Source organism: Ochotona princeps, chromosome 13 (genome assembly GCF_030435755.1).
Source record: "Ochotona princeps isolate mOchPri1 chromosome 13, mOchPri1.hap1, whole genome shotgun sequence".
In the NCBI taxonomy this organism is placed as follows: Eukaryota; Metazoa; Chordata; class Mammalia; order Lagomorpha; family Ochotonidae; genus Ochotona; species Ochotona princeps.
Window position 1 is genome coordinate 39,082,957 of NC_080844.1, and position 16,866 is coordinate 39,099,822.

Consider the following 16,866-nt stretch of genomic DNA (forward strand, 5'->3'; position numbering starts at 1 on the left):
GAGTCAGGGCTCCTGGTCCCTTATAGATCTCATCTCTTTAGCCTGGTGGGCAGCTGCTTCCATCTGTCTGATGATGGAAGTCACAGTCAGGCAAAGTAGCTGCTGCGTTGCAGCCTGAGTTATAGGATGTCCTTGCATGTTGGTGCCATTGGGCACCTACTCTGAGGCCCTTCATTTGGGGCCCTTGTGAACACATGCTGACTAAGGGCCTCCCTCTCACCAACCTCTGAGGCACAGTGACCAGCTGCACCTGTAAGCCTAGAGAGCCAGATTCCTGTGTATGCAGAAATGTGGCTGTAGGTGGCACTGTTGGCTGTTCTTACGCAGCACCTCTCTCTGATGAAGTGGTCTGTACAGCAGCCGGTCTCTCCCAGGTTCTGCCCAGCCAGGGTGTGCTCTGTCCTTTGAAGGTGAGACAGCCCCACAGATAGAGCCTCAGGTTGCAGCCACATGGCCTTCCTGTTGTCCATATTCCTTGGTTGCACTGAGATACATAAGCTGGAGCCACAGGCTAGAGAAAGGCAGGGAAGGGCTGGAGAGTGCAGAGCCCCCATCCCAATGGCACAGGCAAGTGGCTACAGGTGTCCTTGGAAAGAGTGGGGAGTGAGTCGAGCAGACTGGGCGTCAGTTAGGGCCAGGAGGGGTTTGTCAGGGTTATGCCCCAGCAGGTCACTGATGACTTTCCCCATGTCCTTTATCTGCCACCACAGCCCAATTATGGAAACCAGCAATACGGACCAAACAGCCAGTTCCCCACCCAGCCAGGCCAGTACCCCACGCCCAACCCTCCAAGGCCGCTCACCTCTCCCAACTACCCCGGGCAAAGGATGCCGAGCCAGCCCAGCACCGGGCAATACCCGCCCCCCACGGTCAACATGGGGCAGTATTACAAGGTGAGTTTCACCTACGGCTGTCTCCAAAACCCCTCATCCTGCCAGTGTGAACCCTGAGGATATTGAGGGGCAGTTGGGCAAGTGGGCGTTCCTGGATGTCCCTATATAGTCAGAGCTGAATATGTCCCTGTGTGGTCAGAGCTGATTTTGTTCCTGTCCTCCTGGAGCTCGAGGTTCTTCTATTCCTGATGGGCGACAGGCACAAGAAACACAATAAACCAAGCCCATTGGCAGAAGCCACGCCCCCTGCATGTGACAGTACCAGCTCTGAAGCTAGGACTGTAGGCCATAACGTTGAATCTTTTTTGTAACCTAACCTCAGAGCATGAGAGTAAGCTGATGCTGAATGGCTGCAATGTGTCCATCTCTGTTGCTGTGAAGGGCCACCTTGTATTCTGCTTGGTGTTCTTTCCCCATCGAGCATCTGGGAGGCGTTGTGTCACTGTGGAAATAATCCTGGAGTGACTGTTTTTGGGCACATGGACTTGTTTTGCTTTGTTTGTTTGAAATACATTCTCAGGGAGATATGTCGCTATTTGACATGTGTCTCACCAGCTTCTATTCTGGCACTTCAGAATCTGTGAGCTCCACTTGCTGTGGTTACTTTGCAAACTCTTTGGCTACACGAAAAGCTGTGGATGGAGAGAGGTTGGATGCTGGCCAGCCCCACCCCACCCCAGCATCCCCACTCCGCTGTAGGTTTCCCCCAGCAGGAGGGAGAGCAGAGGCTGGCAGTTCGCTGCCTGCCATCCAAAGCCTTGTTTCTCTTGTTTCTCACAGCCAGAACAGTTTAATGGACAAAACAACACCTTCTCGGGAAACAGTTACAGCAGCTATAGCCAAGGGAACGTCAACAGGGTATGTGTCAACTTCCACTGTGAAAGTTCCAAGCCATAGACATTCGTTGCATTTTGGAGTGCCCGCTTTCCTGGGGAAGCAGGCACCTTGGTGGTGAGGTGCAGGGGGTGCACACATGGGCAAACTGGATCAGACAAGTCCCTGCCACTTGAGCCTTAGTCTACCCCTTAAAAATGGGCAGAGACGTTGTGTCCACCCGACACCAGAGAAGCTCATGTAAGAGATGGGTGGCCCTTCCAAGGCCCACTGTCTTTTGGGGGAGGGAGAGATTCCCCAGGGTAGAGGAGAGCGCCTCCTGCTGGCAGAGTAGGGTACAGGTCTATAGCCATAGCCCCTCCTTCCCATACAATCACATAACTGTGTGTGTTTTCTCTCTACAGCCTCCCAGGCCGGTTCCTGTGGCAAATTACCCCCACTCACCTGTCCCAGGAAACCCCACACCCCCCATGACCCCAGGGAGCAGCATCCCTCCCTACCTGTCCCCCAGCCAAGACGTCAAACCCCCCTTCCCACCTGACATCAAGCCAAATATGAGCGCCCTGCCGCCTCCCCCAGGTGAGAACCTGTGCCCCGCCTCATGCTGCTTGGAACAGCTCCACAGGGTTGCCTGCAGGTGGCAGGGTGGGGTGCACTTGCAGAACAGACAGGAGGACAAGAGAGCAGAGGGAAGGTCAGGGTAGGGACTGGGCTGCCTGCCCCCTTTCTTAGCACCTGCCCAGGTGGCTGGAGGCCGGAACAAAAGCCAACTCCCAGCTGCAGAAAGGGACAGAAGGAGGTTTCTTGGCAGTAGTTGGTGGGGGTGAGGCAGGGACATTTACAGAGCAAGGGGTTCTAGTGGAGAAGAGGGGAGGCCTGGCAGGATGGGGCCAGGTGTCTGCACCTGGCCTCTGGCTGCACATCAGTGTGGGTGAGCAAGCCCCACCCACCACACATGGTCCCCGAGTGGCTTACCCAGCTCCTCTCCCCACCCAGCCAACCACAACGATGAGCTGCGGCTCACCTTCCCCGTGCGGGATGGTGTGGTGCTGGAGCCCTTCCGCCTGGAGCACAACCTGGCCGTCAGCAACCACGTGTTCCACCTGCGGCCCACGGTCCACCAGACGCTGATGTGGAGGTGAGTGCTGGGCTGTGCCCTTGCAGGGTGCCGTGCACAAGGTGGCAGGGGCTGTGCGCCCATCACTCAGCCCGGTCCTAAGTGCTAAGGCAGCTGTTTATGGATCAGCCAGCTGAGACTGCTCGGGACATCCTCGTTCCACATGCAAGTGTCTGGGTTCTCAGTTCCCCTCCGCTTCCCTTCCTGCTGCCTGCTGAGGCGCACTCCGAGAGGCGGCAGGTGATGGGTCAGGTGCTTGAGTCCGTCACCCACTGTGATGAGAGTCTCAGATTCGCTTCTGGACTTCTGGCCCAGCCCCAGCTGTGGTGGGCACTTGGGGGAGTGAACCAGCTCGAGGAAGGGCTCTTGTCTGCACCTTTCAGATATATGCCGATAAAAAAGAGAGAGGAGAGTGAGATGAGAAAGGCAGCTCAGAGCCCAGGGCTGAGGAGGATGCTCTTGGCTTAGTCCATACTTGGCAGACAGGAAAGGGTGGTCATGAATTTGAACGTGATCTCCTGCCTTGATGAGAGCCAGCATGCAGCAGGATCTGCTTTGGTCTTGGGAAGAGGCACTGCGCTCCATCTTTGACAGACATGAACAGTGAGAGCAGAGGAGTCGATCAGTACCTGTGTGTTCTCATGGCTAGCCAGGGGCTAGCCTGACACCACAGCCCAGGCCTCCAGGAGGACCAATTCCCTGCATTTCTCCCCGCTCAGTCCTTCCTCGGACAAGGATCTGTCTGACCCTGCTTGGGACTAGAGGTGCTGTGTCTACCCTTTACTGCCCCCAGCTGCCCAGAGTGCCTTAAGGACTAGAGGGGGACCCACACTGGGCATGTGCTCGTTTGTCCTCTTACACATACACACATACACTCTCGCCCCTTGTCACCACGTCCCCCAGGCTGAGCTGGCTGCAGCCAGACCGCAAGAGCAAGCTGGCTTGGATGTCCAGGATACTTAGGCATGAGGACACAAGAACGGGCCCTACGCAGCCTGCTGGGCGAGCAGGGCCCCCTCTCCTCACCTAGCAGTGCCCTTGACCTGATGAAGGGGCAGCCTGCTGCCTGCATGGTTGTCCTGCGTATATGGTTACTTCCAGGGTCCCAGTGGCCTTTGCCAGCATATGCTCAGAGCCTCCCTCTTGGGATATGCAACCAGAGGTGGCCCAAGTTGGGGAACTACTCCCCCGGGGGATCTGAAGTTGGCTGGACCTGCTTCACAGCTGGTTTTATCAGCTAGCCTCTGTCCTGGGGGTCGACCACTTACCTCTGCAGAAGGACACCCTGGGGACAGACAGCAAGCAGAGCTCAGCAGCATGCTGCTGGATGGAAATGGCAGGGCAGTGTGGTACCAGGCTGGCCTTTGATTGGAAGTGTGTGAGGGGCTCTCTGCAGGCTACAAGGGACGAGCCCAGGCTGGGGGAGGGAGAAGCCATGGCGGGGGACACAGGTGGCAGTGCCCTTCAAGGTGCTTGAAGCGCTCCCCAAACCCTCACCCCACCATATCTCCACCACACCCTAGGTCTGACCTGGAGCTGCAGTTCAAGTGCTACCACCATGAGGACCGGCAGATGAACACTAACTGGCCGGCCTCGGTGCAGGTCAGCGTCAACGCCACACCCCTCACCATCGAGCGTGGCGACAACAAGACCTCACACAAGCCCCTGCACCTGAAGCATGTGTGCCAGCCGGGCCGCAACACCATCCAGATCACCGTTACCGCCTGCTGCTGTGTGAGTGCCATGCACTGGCTCCTCCTGCAGGCCCCGCACCATCTCCTGGGTGCCCCCACCCTTCTCCACAGCCAGCCCAGGCACCGTGCCCCTCCCCCTATACTAGTGCACCTGTTTCCCATCCCTGCTACTTTGGTCCCCTTCCATCCCAACAGAGGAGACCCTGGTAGAGTTTTGACCTGGCCCTAGCATTGGCCTGGCCCAGCCCTGACAGTTGTGGGCACTTTTTTTTTAGGGAGTGAACCAGCAGATGGAAAAAAAAATCTTTGGTCTCTTTATTCCAGTCGCTCTGCCTTATAATAAATAGATTAATGAACGAACGTTGAAAATAAAGATGCGGCCACTTCTCAGGCGTGTGCAGGCCAAAGCCACTGTACCCTGGCTTTACACATGTGGCCTCTTCCTGTTTGTGCCCATCCCCCCATACTCCTCTGGGCAACTGCCCCCCATCTTTTATTCCTGAATTTCTCTGTATCCTCCAAAGTTCTGTTCTGCTCTTTCCTCGTCTCCCAGAAGTGTTCCTGTTCTGACTGCCCCAGCCCCTGAACACAGGGCTGACTCCCGCCCTTCTTCATCCAGCCCTGATGTCCTAATCTTTTTGTGTCTGCACCTGTCCTTCAAGGTAGCTCGTGCAACTGGGACCATGTTCCTCCTGCCAGCCCCCCACTTCCTCCCCGAGACCGCAGAACCTGGCACACAGTAAGCTTGCTGGGCAGACTTGCAAGGAAGCACCCAGCCTGCCTTGTTCTGCTGGCTTCCGTGGAAATGCTGCAATGCTGGGACTGACATAAGGCAGGGCATCAGGGCCAGATATGGGCATCCCAGGACTGCAGATCACTGGGGAGCCCCCAGGGTGGTTAGAATGTGCAATCCTGGAAGGCTTCTGAGTGCCCTGAGGTCAGAAAGCAGAGTGGACTCCAGGTTTGAGACCACGTGAACCTAACCCTCCCCAGGCTGGGGTGTTTTTTGTTTGTTTGTTTGTTTTTTTAGTGTCCAAGCCCCTCTTGTTAGCCTGGAGCAGAGGCAGAGTGGCAACACCTGCCTGGTGTCCAGGCTCCCAAAGGACACAGCCTGGCTTCAGGGACTCCTGGCTCCTGCAGCGACGTCTCTGAGTGGCTGTGGAAGCCTGGGAGCTGGGTCTGAGCATGCTTCTCTCCTACAGTCCCACCTGTTCGTGCTGCAGCTGGTGCACAGGCCCTCCGTCCGCTCTGTGCTGCAAGGCCTTCTTAAGAAACGCCTCCTGCCGGCAGAGCACTGCATCACGAAAAGTGAGTTGGGTGGGTGGGGACCCAGCAGATCACTGCTCTCATCCTGGGCTGACCTTTGGCTCCTGAATCCCAGTGCCCATTCTTTCTTGTTGGCTGTCACAATGCTCAAATGCACTTGTAGGGCTCAGTGGGGATTCTGTGACCTGCCCAGTTACATGACACCCACAGCCAACAGAAACAACACATCATGGTTAAGACAAGTCAGGTGGGCTTCCTGGAGGAGGCGATCGCCCAAGCCAGGAACATACTGAGAGAGGACCTCAGAGACTGGTTCCAGACTGGGATCCCTGTCTCAGCAGCAACTGCTCAAGGTCTAGTGGGGGCGAGGCTTGACTTAGAATCTACCCTCACAGACCCAGTGAATCAGACCAGGCAGGGCCAGCATCTGTCTCCGTCGGCTTTGCGTGGAGTCACTCCTGCCTAGTGAAGGCCTGTTGTGCAGTGCCTGCTCCCCAGACCAGTGCCCTATACATGTGTTGCCAAGGTGAGCTGCCATGTAGGTCACATGTAGTCTGAGCTGAGGCCTGGGGCACATGCACTTGTCCTTCAGTGGACCCCACCAGGGAGCCGTGAGGATGGGTAGAGCCCCAGGAAGGAGTGGGAGACTGCAGAGCACCCCTCAGCTGCCCATGCCTCCCCCCTGCAGTCAAGCGCAATTTCAGCAGCGTGGCTGCCTCGTCCGGCAGCACGGCCCTCAGTGGGGAGGACGGCGTGGAGCAGACGGCCATCAAGGTTTCTCTGAAGTGCCCCATCACATTCCGACGCATCCAGCTGCCTGCCCGTGGCCACGACTGCAAGCATGTCCAGGTGAGCCTTGCTCATAGCAACCCCCAGAGCCCACAGCTGGCTGGGATGGCTGGAGGGATACTGAGGCCCGTAACTAACCCTTAAGGATGAACTGGCCATCAGCCGCTGCCTTCACACCCTCATGAGCGATCATTTATCTTTTGAGCTCAGGCTATAGGCTGGCCATGCCCCAGGCAAGATGTCAGGTGCTTGTCCAGATGCCAGGGCTGACTCAGGACCCCAGAGCAGGGCTGCTGCTCTGTGTGTCCAGGTCCTTGGCCCAAGCAGGTGCTGCTCAGCAACTGCCTGTGGCTGTCACAGCTGCGACAGGTGGTGACAGGAGGCTGTGCCGTCTGGGGGTTTGGGGGGCACTCACTAGCATTGCTTGCTTAGGACCTGTCTCCCAGGGGCAGGATGCAAGCAGAGGGGCTGGGCCATCCTCCCCGCCTCTACCTCTGCACACAGCCTGGCTCCAGGGCTTCCCAATGGGAGAATGTCATGGGCACAGTGACTTGGTCAGATGTGCCCTCTGTGACTGGGCTGGGCTGCTCTGACCTTAAAAGAGGGACTATCGTGGGATCAGAGCAAGTGAGCAGGCCTGAATAGAGGGTTTCTTGGAGGAGAATTCATCTGGGGCTTGGAGGGTGGCACAGGGGTGCCATCGTCGGGCACACCATTCAGGAGTCTGGCCAGTTCTTCATGGGTTCTTCAAGAGTGGCCCGGTTTTCATGCCTCCTCCTCACCCCTGTCCTGAGTCTCTCCCACCACCTCCCCCCTGCCTGCCCTCCCTGGCAGGGTGGTGCCTGGCAAGTGGCCCTGTCGCTCTTGGTCTCACCTGTCTGTCTGTCTGACTTCTACAGTGCTTTGACCTGGAGTCGTACCTGCAGCTGAATTGTGAGCGAGGCACCTGGAGGTGTCCTGTGTGCAAGTGAGTGATGAGGCCCACCCCGGAGCGCAGCTTCCTCCACCCACCACACAGGGCTCTGGGCAGCCACCTGTGCTTCCGGCAGTGACCAGCCGTGGGGCTGGTCACAGGGAGGGCAGGGCTGCCCCTCTGCCCTTGTATCGAGGAGCCCAGGCTAAACTCCTTTTCCTTTTCCAGTAAAACTGCTCTCCTCGAGGGCCTGGAGGTGGACCAGTACATGTGGGGGATACTGAATGCCATCCAACAGTAAGTGTGCCCCAGACAGGGGCATGCGGGGAGTTGGGAAGGGGCCTCGAGAATGCATCCTGAGCGGAGGCAGGTGAACACACAAACAGCCCTGACCACCCCAGAGCCCTCAGCTGTCTGCTCTTAACCTTGGGGCTCCGAGGAAAAAAGCTGTTCCCCGGGTGAGAGACTTGAGCCCAACTGCCCTGGCCATGCCCACCTGCTGGCTTATCCTAGGCCTGATGTCCATAGCTCTCAGGGTGTAGGTCAAGCAGCGTGCTCTGAGAGTCAGCACGGGCCTCGGCACAGATGCCTGTGTGTGTATCCGGGGTCTGGCCTCTCTGAGTCCTAGTTGTGTTCCTACCCTCCCACACTCCAGCTCCGAATTCGAAGAAGTCACCATCGACCCCACGTGCAGCTGGCGGCCGGTGCCCATCAAGTCAGACCTGCACATCAAGGACGACCCTGACGGCATCCCCTCCAAGCGCTTCAAGACCATGAGCCCCAGCCAGATGATCATGCCCAATGTCATGGAGATGATTGCAGCCCTGGGTCCTGGCCCATCCCCCTACCCGCTCCCGCCACCCCCTGGGGGCACCAACAACAGCGACTATAGCAGCCAAGGTGGGTAAGGTCAGGCCAGGAACTGGGGGCTCAGGGCAAATGGAGGGCAGGTGATGGCTAGGCAAGGTGTGCAGTAAGAAGAAAGCAGAGGTGGTACACCGCACACAGCCCTGCTACTATAGCCAACCTGCATTGCCAAGTTACACAGGTGCCAGCTCATCCCTGGCAGTTCTCATCGAGGCTGCTCACACACACCTGGGATTCTAGGCCTTTCCCAAGGCCCTCTGTGTCTTTCTGTGGCGTCTGTATAGTCCCTGCCCCATGCAGTTTTCCCACCCATCCAAGGACAGAAGGAGCTACAGCCAGCCTGTGGCCACCAAGGTTGCTGTCACTGGCCCTTACTCACCTGCTACCCAGACCATGCTGCATCCCTATGACCCTTGGTTCCTATAAAACAACCCAACCTCAAGCCCCAGGGGTTCTGGGTCCCCAGACCATGAGAGGGCCCAGCAGAATTATCCCCCACAGCCCAGCCCCCAGCATGCTCATGCTGGGTCCCTTGCCATTGCCTCATGGCAAAGGACAGGGAGGCCAGATGGCTGGCTTCTGACGTCATCCTCGTGAATCTGAGGTGGCTTTCTCTAGCACTTGGCAGAACCTGGCTGCCCACCATGGACTGGGCCGTTCTCGGCTACAAAATGCAGCCCACGGGGACAGAGCTCAGCAGATCCTGTCAAGTACTGCCTGCTTCTGCATCCTCCTCCCCCTGCGGGAGCCTTGCATGCCCACTTTCCCCGTCTCTACATGTCCTTCATATTAGAGCAGCTCACACACTGGGGTACCCAGGCTGGGATGAGGCTGCTGCATGGCACAGCCCAGGAAGTCAAGGCTGTAGATGCCAACCCAAAGGCAGACTACCTGGTTTTGGCTTTGACAAACTCCCGGCTCTTCTTTCTGGTCAACCACCTTCCCCTATCTTGTTCCCTCCGCAGGCAACAATTACCAGGGCCATGGCAACTTCGATTTCCCCCACGGGAATCCCGGAGGGACATCCATGAATGACTTCATGCACGGGCCCCCCCAGCTCTCCCATCCCCCAGACATGCCCAACAACATGGCCGCCCTTGAGAAGCCCCTCAGCCACCCCATGCAGGAAGCTGTGAGTACCTGCCCCTCACCCTGGAGCACGCCTCACCATCCTCAGCACTTCCCCCACCCCTTGTTGGCCACTCTGCAGATCTCCCTTCAAGGCCAAGGGGGTGCTAAAAATTAGATCTGAAACTCAAAGGAGACAGGCTGGGCCAGGAACTTGGGCTGTTCACCCATAGGAGATCAGGTTCTGAGGCCATCGGGTGGGCCTCTGGCTGCTCCCGGACACACATGCACTGTTGCCCGTTCACTTTCCATGCTTCCAGCCACCCAGAGTCGTGTCCCACATGCAGGCCTGAATCCCACCTGCAGAAAGAAATGCTAGCAAGTCCCATTTGCCTGCTGGCAGGGCCTCCATGGCCTGTGCCACATGCCATGTTGCTGGAGGAAGCCCCTCCTGTGCTAGCCCCAGACTTCCATGGGCTTCCTACTGCTTGGAGGGCTGTGGGAGGAGGCCCAGCTTGAAAGGCCTCTTCCGGTGAGCCCTGGATGCATCCACACAGGGTAGTTAAGCTGGGGTAGGGGAGCAGGTTTAGGAGGCTGACTGTGCTCCGGAAGGCAGGACGTAGGAGAGGAAGAACAGCTGGGGCTTGGGGGAAACAGGCCTCTTCCATCAGTCTGGTCTCTCCCCTTAGTAGCAGGAGGTGTGGCTTTCCCCAAGGACCTGGTAGTGATTGGCAGCGGGCTGGCAGGGACATTGGTACCCAGAAGGCTTCTCAGCAGCCTTCTTCGTTGCTTTGAGAGGCCCGGGAAGATGTGACTGTGGGATTGTTCTGTCGAGCACATCTGATGCTGACTGGCCCTGCCTTAGGCCCAGGGCTGCCCCAGGGGCTGGTGGGTATCTTTCGCTGAGACCTAGGACCCTCCAGGATGCCAGGTGGCAAATGCCTCAGAATTTGGGCTGGTGTTTGCAAGTTACTCCCTGCCCTGTGAGGCTTTTCCTCTGACCCTTGTCCCTCAGCCATGCCCCTAGCATCCTGTGCCTAGGTGACACCTTGGATCCCTCCCCAACCCATATCCCAGACCTTTGACATGTGGGAAAACAGCCATGGGAACACCATGTGCTTCCTGTCCCCAACAAGGCTTGCTCCTGCCTGTGTGGGTTCTGTGCAGTGAGACCTGCGTCCATGGGCTGATTCAGAATAGCCCACACCCACCCCATCACAATGCTGCCTACCTAGGTCCTGTGTTTCGTCATTTCTGAGCTCTGGCCAGAGGGCAGCCTGATGCAGACTGTATACCTGTGTCAGGTGCCATGGAATGCGGTCACAGGTAGATCTGAACCCCATCTGCCCAGCTGACAGCAACTGGACTCCCAACTGAGCAGGAGCCACAGGCAGCAGCCAGAAGGCCCTAACCAGGCCCTGACCTGCCCAAGCACTCTCCCCTGCCACACTGTGGTTGAGAGGTGCATGAGCAGGGTGCACAGAACACTTGCTACTTTGAGTCTCAGAGATGTGGCAGCCAGTGTTGGGGTCAAGGGGACAGCCACTGTCAGAAGGTTCAGGACATGCTTGTCCTGCGTTGGGCAGATCACAGGGGTGGGGAGCCACTCGCTGCTGCACCTTCAGGCCTGAGTCAGAGTCCACACCGAGAGATGGGAGCCATGGTGACCTCCTTCCTCGTCTCCCCTTGGCGTCTCCATCCCTACCATCAAGCAGAATCAGGGTCTGGGGCTGGAAGGATGCTGTGTAGCCTGGCTAGACCCTGCAGCCAGGGCCAGGTCCCAAGGGAGCAGCTTTGGTAGACAGGGGTGGAGAAAGTAGGGTCAGCGGAACAGCATGGAGGGCTTGGTTGCCTTTCCCATGGCCACAGAGAAGGAACGTGGGAGTGCTTTCTGTGTGGCGAAGAGGGAGGAAGCTGGTGGGCTCAGGAAGCCTTTGGTTGGTCTGATGTCTGGTCCAGGGAGTAGCATGGTGTGCGAGAGAGACCCTCCCTGGCAGAGGGTAAGAGTGGGTATGCTCAGAGTGGAGAAGGGGGCCAATAGTCCCCCAGCACTGGGCCCTCCCATTTCCAGTGTGTGTACACATGGAAGGGTGGCACCCGCCAGAGAGGTCACCAGCCCCAGCCTCAGCAGGGAACTCCTTCATAAATCATCCCGTTGAATTCCCCATGTCCTTGGAGGCCTGGAGCCCTTGACACTGCTGGTGGATGGCGCACCTCTGAGGCCTTGAGTGCCCAGCATCACTCCCAGATGGGAGCTCCTAGGATCAGGGGGCTTGGGGGAGAAGGGCGCAGACCCCATCCTGAGCTGCACACCCGCCCATGCTGTGTGTCTGTGTCTGCTCTCCGCCACCCAGCCGGCGGGGTCCAGGGCCTGCACCACGCTGCCACTGCCGGCCACACCCCCACACACACACCACCACCAGGGGAGCATGTCCATTTTGCTTCTCCATCCCGCCCTTGCTGTTGTTTGTTGTGGTGCCGATGTCCAGGGCGGGGTGGCCGAGCGGCCAGGCCGGTCTCCCAGGCCTCCACTTCGGAGAAGGCCTCTGTGTGCGTGTGTTTCGGCCCACGGGGAGCGCAGGGCCGTGCAGAGCGGGGCTGTGTCAGGGGTGCATACAGCCCCAGTCGTGTCGGGCATCACTGTCTCCAGGCATCCGTGGCTGAGCCGCGTCACCTCACCTCTCTCTCTCCCGCTCTCTCCTCCTCCACAGATGCCACACGCTGGCAGCTCTGACCAGCCCCATCCCTCCATACAACAAGGTTTGCACGTTCCACACCCCAGCAACCAGTCAGGGCCTCCATTACATCACAGTGGGGCTCCTCCTCCTCCTCCTCCTTCCTCCCAGCCTCCCCGGCAGCCGCCACAGGCCGCTCCCAGCAGCCATCCACACAGCGACCTGACCTTTAACCCCTCCTCAGCCTTAGAGGGTCAGGCCGGAGCGCAGGGAGCATCCGACATGCCGGAGCCTTCGCTGGATGTAAGTTGGGGGTTACCACTTGCCTTGGCCCGGGACCTGCCAGAGAGAAAGGGGGAGGGTGTTGAGGGATCGTGGAGGACATGGGTGGGTGGTGGGTTGGCCCCGGTCAGTGCCCTCTGATTCCCAAGCCAGGAAGCCACCAAGATACCCACCCTTGCCACCCCCTCCTGACCGCCCGTGGCCACCACCCTGTTCCCTAGTCCCAGCCCATCTCACACCCAAGCCCTTCCAGGCTCCACCAGGGTCCTCTCCCTCCCCTCAGGTTGAGCTTGCCATTCCTGTCTGCCACCCTCTGGCCCCAGGCAGGGCAGGGGCTGGAGTGACAGGGCCCCTCTGTCTGTCTTGCTGGTGTGGTGTGTGTGTGTGTGTATCTGTCTCCAGTTCTCTCGTCCACATGTGTGCATGCCCTGCTTGCGCTTGCTCCATTGCTCACTCCAGGGTACCCCGCCCTGTGCCAGGGCAAGGGTAGGGTAGGGGACGGGGGTGAGGAAGTCAGGAGAGGTGGCAGGGGCAGGAGAGGATAGCCGGAGACCTGAGCCATCTAGAAGGGGGCGTGTATGATGGTGGCTGGACATAGTCCCTCCCTGCCCGTGCCCAGGCCCACCTGGGAGCTGGGACTGTGCTCACCCCACACTCTTAGCTCCCACTGGAATCCTGCTCACAGGGCTCACTGTGCAGACCCAGCTTTGAGACTTGCAGGCAGAAACAGGTCACAGGGCAGATAGAGGGACAGTACGTCACCTAGGCCAGCCACAGGCATGTCCCCCCACCTCCCCACCAGGAACAAGCTCTAGTGAGGACCTGGGGGTGATGGGGGAAGGAACTAAAGGGACCACATGACTCCTCAGAGACCCGTGGCTGCTCGTGGCATGACCCAAGGGGGGGCAGTGGACACTGAGCAAGAAGGAGCCCCGCTTGGCTGCCCTGGGGCCTACCCAGCTCTTCTGGGCCCAGTCCAGCCCAGGTTTCAGCAGTCGGGTTGAATTCATAGTGAGAGTGGTGGGTGAGCGCGCACAGTGGGTAGGCCCACTGGCGAGGTGCAAGGGCTAGATTGTTGGGGGCAGGGGACAGGTGGAGGGAAGGTACATGGGCCACATCCCAAGCTACCCATCATCTGGACATCTATGCATCTTCTCTTCCAGCTCCTTCCAGAACTCACCAACCCTGACGAGCTCCTCTCCTACTTGGACCCCCCCGACCTGCCAAGCAATAGTAACGATGACCTCCTGTCCCTCTTTGAGAACAACTGAAGGCCATCCCTGCCGGGGCCAGTCCTCCCTTACCACTCAGCCTCCTACCCCGTCTGCCCTACACGCTCTCCTCCCGGGAGCCCCGGGCCTTTGGCTCAGTCCCCCTCGCCCAGAGGCGCAGGCCTAGGGCTGGGGAGCCCTCCCCTGCTGCAACCTCGATGTGGACGTGGAGGAGGCCGTGTGGAGCTGCGGCCCACCTCCTGCCTGTCCGCCCTGGGCCTGGGCCCACGCTCTGAGCAGGCCCCGAAGACGACCCCCTAAGGGGGACCCGGCCCTGCGAGAGGTGCCCGGCAGCAGCAGTAGCACTGACAGCTTCTGGTCCCTGTGGGAGCCGACTCCAGGCGACCTTCCAGTGTGCCCCAAGGTTCTTCCATTTTCTAGACTGTAACCCTCCCTGCTTCCTGGCCCAGAGCCTCCTTCAAGTGACTATGGAGCCTGAGAGAAAGGGCTCCCCTACCCTGAAATCCAAGGGTGGGGGCCTAGACCTTGGAGGAGCAGTGACAGTGGTGGCAGGGAGATCAGCCTGCCCACCCCCCACCACCACCACCAAAAAGCACAAACCTCTGGGAAGGAACATCTCTCAGGGGTCAGGGGTCCTTGGGTTGACCCCTGACCTCTAAGCCAAGCCACCCTGACAGCACTCTCAGACCGTGAAGGACACGCTTGTGTGTTTGACAGAGGGTCTGCCCACTCCTGCTTTGGGACTGGTGGGAAAGGGGCTCAGGGCTTCTCCAGAACCAGGACAGTGCGTGGGGCAAAGTGTGGGGGTGGGGGGAAGCATGACCTTCCGAGTCAGACCAGCACCGGGCCTTGGAGGGCAGAAAGCACGGATGGACCCAGTTGGGAGCGTGTCCTTGGGTGGAGACCTGGGTTTGCTGCCAGCTGGTGTCACAGTTGCAGCTCTGCCCACCCCACCCCCACCCCCAATTTTTAAGCAGTGACAATTATGTTGGACTTGGACAGAAAGTAAATAATTTCTCCATGTATTCAGTTTCTGCTTCACCCAGCGCCCCCTACCCCCACCCCTCGGCACCCACCCTTCCAAGACTGTGCTAGAGGATACCTGTTTCCCTGTGTGTCTTGGTTCTCTTGATCAGAGGGACAGCAGCGAGGCAAGGAGGCACAGGGGTCCCAGATGTCTGCAGCCTCTGTCCATCTGTGCCTGTGCCCAGGCCGCGTCCATTGCCATGCGTCCCGTGGCCGCCTGGGACGCTGCCCTTGGCCGCCAGCCTTGCCTCCCCTTTCTTTCAAGTCCACCCTGACTACAGAGGTCGTTCTTGCTTCAGCGGGGACGGCTTTTGGTCTTCCCTTCCCTGCCCGGCTCAGTCTGGCCTTTCCCTCCTCAGGGAGCGTGTCCTGAGTCTGCCTGCGTCCCAGGCTCGTGGGTTGCTTCCCTGAGCTGCACAGCCCGTGGTAACATCGGGACCGTCCAGTCACTTGGGTCCTGTCTGTAAATTCTTTGCGCCCTTCCCTGCTGCTGCCTGCTGGGCCCTTCCCTGGCCAGCATCCCCGGTCACTGTCGGTCTCCTCGTCTCCCTCCGTATGGTGGGTGGTCCCCAGCACTCCTGTGTACCGGGAAGGTGGCCCCAGCTGCTGACTTCAGTAACAGCCCTTGGCACAAGGTTCTCTGTTGGAGTTGTCATTGTCCCCACTCCACCCTTACCTACTACCCCCCTTTTTTTTTTCCTCTGTCCCGTTTGTTGAGGTTTTCCCAGATAGCGTTCAGTATGCAAATCAATTATTTTAAGAAATGCTTTTTGTAAATATCTTTGTGAATATTTTAGTATCGTCTTTGATAATATTCAACATTTTCATGACCTGGTTATAGCCTTTGCTGGTGTTTTTAAAATACCTGACTCAGTGACAAAAACCGAGTCCTTCTGTTTTCTTTCTTTCTTCCTTCTTATTTTTTTAAAAAAACAAAACAAAAACAAAAAAGCAACCAGGGCTATTGTACAGATGAGGGACATCCAGGGTGAGTGGCTGCACTGGGGGGCCAGGAAGCCAGATGACCACTGTCCCAAGCCATCTCCAAGCCAGCTGCTGCTGGGCAGCTTGTAGCCCTATAGCTGGCTATGCTCTGTGTTGGACCATCTGCCCCAGCCACACTTGGCAGACACCTGCCTTCCAACCTTCCACTCCCTGCCATTTGATGCTTGGCCCAGTGTGACTTTTCCAGGTTCTTGCCTGGCAGGTTCTTGCCCTGCTATGCCTAGACAGACTCTTCTCACAGGCCTATCTGTGACTTCCTAGTGCCCAAGGCTATGTGCTCACCAAAGCACGGGCTCCCCCAACCCCAGTCATCTCTGGCCTTGGCACCTGACTCTAGACCCTGGGTCCCTTCCCAAGCAGGCCTCTCTACCAGCAAGTTCATCCAAGAGAGGCTGGACCCGGATCGTGGTGCCGGAAGCTCCCCGGTACTTGGGGCATGAGGTGGGGGGGATTGTCCTCTTCCGGGGTGACCTTGGGGTACAATGGCAAAGTCAAGAAGGGTGGGGATTCAGGCAGGCTGCCACAGGAGCCAGCAACAATAGGCAGCGTGTCAGCAAGGCAGGCGCAAGCCTGAGAAGACAACTGCCCATCCTTCCAGATGCCCGCCTGCAGCCCTAAGTCACCTAGGGGGAAAAAAAAAAGAAAAACAAGACCTTGGCAAGCCACCCTGTGGGACAAGCATCAATCCAACCCCCAGGTCCATTTCTGCCGCCACTCGCCAGCCAGCAAACCAATCCGCCAGGCAGAGAGCAGGCAGTCACCCCCATCTTCTTGGTTTGAAGCTTTATCTGTGTTTCATGTTCTGTAGCCATTTTATTTTTAAAAAAAGAAAACTTGTAGCCCTTGCTCCTTAATGGAAACCCCCCACCCAAACCCCCACAAAACCACAGGCGCCCCCCAACTGGGGGTTGGGGGAGACACCCGGGCCTGCCTCATCCGGACAATATCAGCAGCATGATCCCAAGGGATGTGTGTACATATGTAAATGAGAAATAGACACGTCAACAGATGCATTCATTTCTCTCGGAATGTGTATTGTTTTTATTTTACAAGACAAAACAAAAAAAAAGAGGCTTGGAACTCCATCTTACGTGGAAAAACTAGATCTCGTTTGTTAGTGTTTGTGAGCTCTCCACGTTTGTCTCACTCATGTAATATACTCGGGCCCCCTGTGTGGAAAAGGTTTTTGTTTTTTGTTTTTCTTT

The 16,866-nt window shown here is 58.0% G+C and overlaps 1 protein-coding gene across 8 annotated transcripts in view; it reads left to right on the forward strand.

The window, feature by feature from the left end:
- The window catches only part of ZMIZ1 (zinc finger MIZ-type containing 1), a 196,851-nt gene extending 180,357 nt beyond the window's left edge, over positions 1-16,494 (forward strand). For 7 of the 8 annotated variants that reach the window (XM_058671271.1, XM_058671274.1, XM_058671273.1 and 4 more), the window contains 13 exons: positions 711-893; positions 1,674-1,751; positions 2,132-2,306; positions 2,724-2,865; positions 4,368-4,578; positions 5,741-5,846; positions 6,493-6,653; positions 7,493-7,560; positions 7,735-7,803; positions 8,162-8,406; positions 9,339-9,505; positions 12,153-12,419; positions 13,562-16,494. In XM_058671271.1, the coding sequence (XP_058527254.1) occupies positions 711-893; positions 1,674-1,751; positions 2,132-2,306; positions 2,724-2,865; positions 4,368-4,578; positions 5,741-5,846; positions 6,493-6,653; positions 7,493-7,560; positions 7,735-7,803; positions 8,162-8,406; positions 9,339-9,505; positions 12,153-12,419; positions 13,562-13,669 (1,980 nt within the window). In that variant the 3' untranslated portion in view covers positions 13,670-16,494. The remainder of the gene's footprint in view (positions 1-710; positions 894-1,673; positions 1,752-2,131; positions 2,307-2,723; positions 2,866-4,367; positions 4,579-5,740; positions 5,847-6,492; positions 6,654-7,492; positions 7,561-7,734; positions 7,804-8,161; positions 8,407-9,338; positions 9,506-12,152; positions 12,420-13,561) is intronic. The other variant, XM_058671276.1, reaches the window with a different exon arrangement.
- Positions 16,495-16,866: the final 372 nt, after the last annotated feature.